This window comes from Manacus vitellinus, unplaced genomic scaffold (genome assembly GCF_001715985.3).
Source record: "Manacus vitellinus isolate BGI_N305 unplaced genomic scaffold, ASM171598v3 scaffold_47_pilon, whole genome shotgun sequence".
Classification (NCBI taxonomy): Eukaryota; Metazoa; Chordata; class Aves; order Passeriformes; family Pipridae; genus Manacus; species Manacus vitellinus.
Window position 1 is genome coordinate 831,070 of NW_021940585.1, and position 7,985 is coordinate 839,054.

The 7,985-nt window shown below is 44.0% G+C and overlaps 1 protein-coding gene across 1 annotated transcript in view; it reads right to left on the bottom strand.

Annotated features, from left to right (window-relative positions):
* Positions 1-5,669, bottom strand: part of IPO9 (importin 9) — a 31,167-nt gene extending 25,498 nt beyond the window's left edge. The window contains exons 1-6 of the mRNA XM_018079781.2: positions 5,627-5,669; positions 2,919-2,980; positions 2,226-2,312; positions 1,075-1,276; positions 535-623; positions 152-238 (exon numbers count right to left, since the gene is read on the bottom strand). Coding sequence (XP_017935270.2) covers positions 152-238; positions 535-623; positions 1,075-1,276; positions 2,226-2,312; positions 2,919-2,980; positions 5,627-5,669 — 570 coding nt within the window. The remainder of the gene's footprint in view (positions 1-151; positions 239-534; positions 624-1,074; positions 1,277-2,225; positions 2,313-2,918; positions 2,981-5,626) is intronic.
* Between the last annotated feature and the right edge of the window lie 2,316 nt (positions 5,670-7,985).

A 7,985-nucleotide genomic window follows, 5' to 3' on the forward strand; every position in this document is an offset into this window, starting at 1 on the left:
CACTTTACATGTATTAAATTACACCCTCTTCCCCAGAATTCCAGCTGACACAGTACATAATTTTCCAGTCTTTCATTTCCATATTAACAATTATTTAGAACCTCACTCAGTTTGAATTCAAAGTATCTTGTATGTCAAGTTAAACTCTTGCCTTTTCCAGTTCCTCCATGTTACATATCATGTGGGCACACGTGGTAAAAATCTCCACTGCACGAGACCTTGTGCGGATCCCATACACCTGGAAAAAAGTTTCAATCAAACATCAGGAACACATGATTCTTTTTACACATGATATTTCCTTTAATTCTCATTTAATTCTATTTATTTTTGCTTTAGCTTGATTCTTGTATTTTATCACTAGCTCCAACATTTCTGTTGAAACATTAGCTGCCATCAACTATCACATCATCAAGAAAATTCTTTAAGTCTAACTCATACTACAGTACAGCTTAACCATTGAATCTGGACTTTCTCTGCTCCAAGAAACATTCCCACTAATTCCATCCAGTACCAACCTCACTATGAAGACCATACCTCTGCCATTGTGAAAATTTTGTACATCTCTGGAAGAATAACTGGAGCAACAAGAGGCATCTGTATGTCTGTCACTTCCCGGGTAAACTCTAAAAAATGGAAAAGAAAAGGAAGTTCTTATAAGAAATCCAATTTGTAAGCAACAGCAACAACAGAATCATTGGGAAAGTGTAAGTGTACTGGAAACATGTTGATTTGTACTTGACTAGACCAGGGTCATCTGGCCTGCCCGAGACAATCCTCCAAGGCAAGCAGAAAAATACCACACTAAAAACTGCAGGTATCTGGAAAACAGGGTGTTACAATCAAAGTCCCTGCTGAACTGTAACCTGCAGCACAGAACCTCCTTCCTCAGCTCTCATGGCACCTGCTGAGCACATGATTCCACAGTGAGCAACAGACATCAGGCCCAGGAGAAGAGAAGAAAAGAAGCAAATTCCAACGTCTTCAATTTGGAGCGAAACGTGACAGAACACTGGCTCAGGGAAAAGCCTAAACTGCCTCCTCCCTCAGCCTTGCCCAGCCCTGGCACCCCCATACCTGTGAGCACCCTCATGGCTCCGTGCACTGCGTTCAGGTCACCACTGACCAGCATCTCCATCAGGAGGTTGAAGAGCTCGGGCCAGGCCTCGGGCCAGTCCCAGTGGGCGATGGCAGACACGGCGTAAGCCACGCTCGAGCGCACCTTGCTGATGGATTCCCTCAGCCCGTTGGGCAGCAGCTCCCTAATGGCAACTTTTGCCTGTAGAGAACAACAGTGTTTAGAAAAAACAGATCCAAACAACTCAGTAACAAAAGAAAAAATTACACCTGTGACTGTATCCTGATATCGACTCAACATTGATCTTACAAAATGAACATCCAGGAGACAAAACCCCCCCCTGCACACTACATCCCATAATTTTTTTATGGAAAATGCATAGTGTGTTTTAACGTAGCACCTTCTCACACAGAGCATCAGACAAGCACAGAGCAAACAGCTCACAGCTGCAGCTACACAGGATGTACATATCTACATGGAAGACATCCAGAGGCAGCTGAGACAAATCCCAGCTCCAGTGTCAGGGACTATGTTTGCTTACTTTGGAAGATTTCAGTAAACAAGAACAGTCACCTAACCCTGAAGGGACAGGAAAAAATAAAAGCCACTTCTGGGACATAACCAAGCAATTATCTCTGAATGGGATGAATCATATCCTAGATGTGAAAGATGCTCCAGTTAACAGCCAGAGTGGAAGGGGCTGGAATCTCTGGCCATTTTAGCTGTTAAATACTCCTGCTGAATAGCTTTTTAATGAAACCCAGAAGAGCTTTAAACTAGAATTTGTCATGGGAAAATAGCCTTTAAGTCCCAAGCTGAAAAACAAAAGATTTAGTAAATCTCCAAAAAAGGATTGCCAGAATCAGTATTTGTGAAACTTAGAAAGCAACTTTTCTTCTAGTCTTGCTCTGAGAGCAGCAGAAGCATTATGGCTGAACTTTCCCTACAGGAATCAGCCCAAGCTTCTCAAGCCCAGTGTTGTTTTAAGCAACTGAAAACAGGTTTTTGAAGTGGAAAACGTCAAAACCCCTTAATTGAAGCCATTAATCCTCAAAATACACAAGGGCGCTGGCACTTTTTAAACCGCCTACAAAATTAATATTCTTTATGGATAACGTGCCTCAAATGACAACATGAAACCAAGTCTTACCCTTTCTGTGGTCTCTGGAGGTCTAAACTTTTCAGACTGGGAACACCAGTGAGTTTCCACATACTGTTTCAGAATGACAGATGCCAGCTGTATCAGAGGAGAGGTCACGAATCAGGAATAAATCTTGTAACCAGGGCAAGGATCACCCCTGACCAGCTTGCTCAGCCTCCCATCCCACCATGCTGCTTTTAGAGGGGCATCAGGGCTTACCAAAAATGAAAAAAATCCGTGAAATGGACCAAAAAAACTACTGCTGGGCATCCACTGGGCAGCAATGGCCTGCACAGCACTGATTTAAGGCAGCAGCTCAAGATATGGGTCACATGGTAAGTAAAGAAATACAGAACCAAAATGTCTTTTTTCAAGGAGGAAATCACCTACAGAAAAAGCTTCTGCAAAGACAAGCCACATCTTTGCTTGCTGATGTCTACCACCCACCTCCTAAGCTGTGTCCACTCCCAGTACAGTATTGTCTCAGCACCAGGTTTATTAAGTTAAAAAAGCACTATTTTCAAAAAAATATAAGAGTGTAACACCGGAGTAATGTTGAAACAGAAAGATTCTTGAAAAATTTAAAAGAAAATGGAGAAACAGTAATAGAAAGCTAATTTTTCATCTGGAAACATGAGGGAATATTTTAAAACCCAAGGAAATTACCATCAAAATTCTTTCTACAGTTCCCGGCAAACTCACCTGCCGGATGGCCAGAGCTCCCTGGGGATCCACAGTCAGTTCTGCTAAATGAACACCAAACTCTACAAGGAAAAAAAAACCCAAATGTTGGTATCATAACTTTTATTCCCACACAGCAAAAGTCATCAAGATTTTTAGAGAGAGACATCATACCAACTGAATGACTCATACGTGGGAAGGAGAAGACAATTCCAAAGCACAGCTACTCAAATGAATTATGAGCATTAATTCTCCCCTGTGCTCTCCACAAAAACTTCATTTATTGTCTCAGCATCTTATTTCCTTCTCTCATGGGCAAACAATTTTGCAATGCAGGCTAATAACAGTAAATTATTTAAAACTTTAAAAATATATATAAAAATCTTATGTTCGCTGCAAAATCATTACTCAAGTTCCTACATGAGGGAGGCATGGAAAAGATCCAGGATGGAGTAAGACAGCAGGCTGGCAAGCAGCAGTCTCTTTTGGACAACCTGGGTTCATCCAGAGAGTGATCTGGAGACATCACTCCAGCTGTCCCAACCCACACCCCCAGACAGCCCAGGACACACCGAACGCCTTCCCGAGCAAACTTGTCCCAGCACAGTGACACCAGGAGTGTGTGGAAAACCCTTCGGGCTGTGGGACCTATTCCAGCAAGGAATTTGTCGAGGAAAAGCAAGAGCTTCTTGCAATTGCCAAGCAAGCTCTGTGACAAAGGCAAAATTCCAACACTTGTAACAATCCTGTCGATAACTGAGCACAGGAAATAAAAGCCAGGAAGAGCAGCTGTTCTGGTATGGTAAATCCACATGCCTCAATACATTTGCTTAAAATTGCAATTTTAAGTTCCAGGCAGCTGATAACTGTCCTAAATACCTCATTTAATTTCACAAGTCTGCTTAGGAATCGCATCTGTGGCATTTTAGTTCTTAGAAACTGTGGAGCAGAAGGTAAGCCCTGAGGTCCCACCAGCAGACAGGCTGAACGTGCTGACAGCATCCCTGACCAAAGTGGACTGAAAATTCTGCTCAAAAGGAGTTCTGCAACTTCTGAGTGCTTCACATCCCAGTGCCTCCTAATACCCACCTCACTGCTAAGAGGCTTTTCTGCCTTAGGAGATAATTGCCTCTCACTTTCCCAAGCTCACACTGAACATGCCCAGTTACTTCACCCTTTCTTCACAGATCACACATTTAAAAAAGAGGAAAATAACCTTCTTATCCCAGCTGCAAAAGCAGGGAGCCTCATCCCGAGATGTACTTAACATAATACTTCTCTTAACTGGAGCAGTAATTATTCTGTGTGCTGTCTGTGATTCCCACACTTGAGTGTGGCATTGCATTTCAGCCCCATCTTTAAAGGGTAAATGGAAGGGTAAAAAAGGGTATAAATGGAAGGGTATGAAGGATATAAATGGGTGTAAAGGAAGCCAGAGTAACTGCAACAGCTTCACACAGCTACAACTTACTATTCTATTTCACAATCTTTAATTTGATTTATCCCCTTCAGACATGGTGCTCTGCACCTGACTTACAGTATTTAGTTTCCGCAGCTTTCCAACATCTCCTTACTGCTCCCCAAGCAGATTGCAGTAGGACACCAGACGTGTTCTCACTGCTGCATGACCAAAGGCTCTGTTGTAAAAGCCCCTTGTGACTGACAATAAGTCACTGAAAACCCCTCTACACACAGGTTTTCAGCCCAATGCACTGCTTAAAAATATTACAGAACTGTACCTTCTTAACTGATAAATGACCATCGTGGCAAATTCCTACCAGGAATCCCACTGAACTTGGATAAATGTACCCAGCAAGGAGTCAGCTTTCCCACCAAACCAAAATTAGAGGGATTTATTGAGAACAGATCATATAAAACAGTATTAGTTGTGTAGCAACTATTTATCCTATTATGTTATAAACACTGGCAAGCTGTTTAATGAGCTGCTCCAAGAATCCTTCCAGGGACTGAAATTACACTGATCCTTCTACAGCTCACTGGCTCCTCTTTTCTCAAAGACTTGGTTTATTATTGGGTTTTTTCTCAGATGGCTGGGAACTTTCTATCTTTATCATGAGTAGCTTCAGTTCAAATGCACCTTGATAAGCACTTCCTCCACCTATATTTTGGAGATTTGAGATATCAGAAACATCAAAGTCTTCTCCTCAAGATAAAGTCCGTAAACCCCAAAGATGAGAAGCTTTTAATGAAGAGCCTGGCATAGAGAACACGTGGCAAACACATTTCCTCTCAGCTCTGTTTCTCCTCTCATTAACCTCAATATTAGTAAAATGAAACTCTCCTGCTTCACAACCAAGCTCTATCTATCATGTAACCGATTTATGTAACCTCTTCACCCCCAAACTTTTGGACAAACTAAGCCAGATCAACCCAAAATTTTGTATTAAACAAGCAGGAAGGAACAAATGAGCAGGACCTTCTGCTGAATCACTGCAATTTCCTGCCCCGTTGAACTGGGTCAGCACTCATCAAGTCCAGCTCAGAATGTCCACAGAGAGCTGGTTCAAGAGCTGCTACAGGTCCCTTCAGCTGTCTCTGCTGGGGGCAGACAGGCAGTGGTGGAAGGAGGGGCTGTGGCAGGTGCTGCAGCCAGTCCAGGTGAATCCAGGTGTCCCTGTGGCCACCAGCACGCCAAACTAAAACAAAACTTGGTCTGCCAAAACCAGATCTCACCGCCACAGCAGCATCAGAAACCAAGTTCCCTTTACCCAACATGTGCCCACCCTTGTCCATCACAGCCTTCAGCCACATGGGCACAGATGTTTTCCACAGGGCTGGCTTTCAACAACATCATCCTAAAGCAACTGGGGTTGAAAGGAGCCTCGGGAGGTCCCCCAGTCCAACCTCCTGCTCAAAGCAGGGTCAGTCACAAGGCTGGACCAGGGCAGAGCAGGGTCTCTGGGCAGTCTACAGACACACTAGGAGGAAACACCGAGCAAGAATCCAATGCTTTGCCAGACTTCTGACACGCTACAAACGTGCTGCTTTGAGGAACTTCTTCAGCCTCCATCATGACACTCAAGAACTGCTCCAAAAGCACTCTTTTTGTCAGCACATCTCTAAAAACTGCAACTGTATTCTCCTCATTTCTCAGCAAAGGACAGAAAAGATTGAGGTCGGACTTCCCCAGCAGTCGTGCTGGCTTTAGGTATCTCCCCTGAAACCCCTTCACAACTTCTCAAGGTGTCTGCAGCATTTCACAGTGCAAACAGCAGCGTTTCCTGCTGTGAACAACCTTTCATCCTGACAGGCAGATATCATGTGTTGCCCTGTGGCCATTTCTTGTTTCAGTTTCCCCGTTAAAAATCAGTGCAATGTTAAAAGTTTACTCCTTTTAAAAATTCAGCTCAGCTGATCCATCCACTCATTTCTGCCCATTGCCCACTCTACTACGATTCAAGGTACAACCCAGAGAGCACCAGACAACCACATGCTGTGGTCATGCCTGCACATTCTCCAGAATTCCTCCTTTCACACAGTATTTGGTTTTATGGCATAAAACCATGTATTCAGAGAGCACCCACTGCAATACTGAAATCCCTCTCGAAGACGCATTAAAGCAGTTCTGTTGGGAAGGAGCCCACCACAGGCAAAACCATGTTGGAACAGTGAAGCACGAGTGATGCTACAAGTTTTGTGGTATCATGGTACCTGTAGCTCTTCTCCTGGTAAAAGCAGACAGCAAACTGTATCATGAAAATATCATTAGAGAATTACTGAGTTTTCAAGCATCAAACTAAACATGCTGAGCCACCTGCTCTGGAAGAGGAGACACTGAAAGAACATTTACAAGACCCATAAAGCCAATCTACCAATCTGAGATCACATTCAAATCAAAGCATTCGTTGTCTCCTACACAGGACTAGTCTCAAACAAGATGGACACGAATGAGGAGGGTCAGTGTGCCCAGACTGACCCAGGAGTCAATCTGCCAGGGTTGGCACCATCCTCACAGTCACCTGCACATCTCAGCTCTTGACAACAAACGACTTTGCAAAGGACTGAGCTGAAGGTGCTTTTCCATGTACAAGATGCCACAACATAAGCCATGCTGAAGGCAGCCTTATAAATGCCTTTTCTACCTGCAAAAAGGGTAAACAGAAGCACATAATGTAGGCAGGCAAAAGAAAGGCAATTCTCCAGCCTGGAGCCATTCATCTCTCACCACCATGTTTCCAGAGCACAAGAGCTGATAGCTCAGAGACTTAATACTGTCACCATAAATCATCAAACCTGTTATCTAACCAGGCAAGAGGGAAGCAGTGTTTCCCAACTGTCCAAGAAGCTGACATTAAACCTCCTTATCTACATAATTTAGAGGAATGTGTTACAGACACTGTTCCTCTCCATGGGGTGGAAGCCATTCACTTCACAATTGGACTCCATGACCCTTGTGGGTCCCCTCCAACTCAGAATATTCTGTGATACTGTGAAGTAGGATCCCTGCTGCTGGACAAGCACCTCCTTCAGAGTGCCACTGCCCCTGCTCTGACATTCCTGGAGGCCACTTGGCCTCCACACGTTCTCCACTGTAGTAAGATCTAGAGGAAGAGATCATTTCTCCACATTAGGTAATTATCCTCAAGCCATACAACACTGGTAGTAGTGCACACATGTACACCATCGGGGAGGCACATGGTGCTACCTGGATGGACCAGATAAAGGAACAGAAACACCAACCTCACTTCACCAGGAACAAGCTGATGCCACAGTCAAGCCAAGTTGAGCACAGCAGCACCACTCGACAGCCTGGAGCTCTCATTTCTCTGCCTTCCTCCTGCACAGTCTCAGGGATTGCTTTTATTTATGTTCCATTAAAATCTAGAGACAACAAAGGTCACCAAGTGAACTTTCACCTTTCCAGAGACCCACAGTAATGCTTCTCCCATCCCCAAGCTGCCATGTGGTGCCTGTTATTTCAGCAGACAGAAGATGCAGAAGCAGGTAAGAGACTGAGTTTTGCTGAGGGCAAAGAAAAAACTGCCACTGTGTCCTTAATCCAGAGGTGAAATCCAATATTCCTCCAGAACATCTGTTTGGAGTCAGACAGGATACCTCCCTTGGATA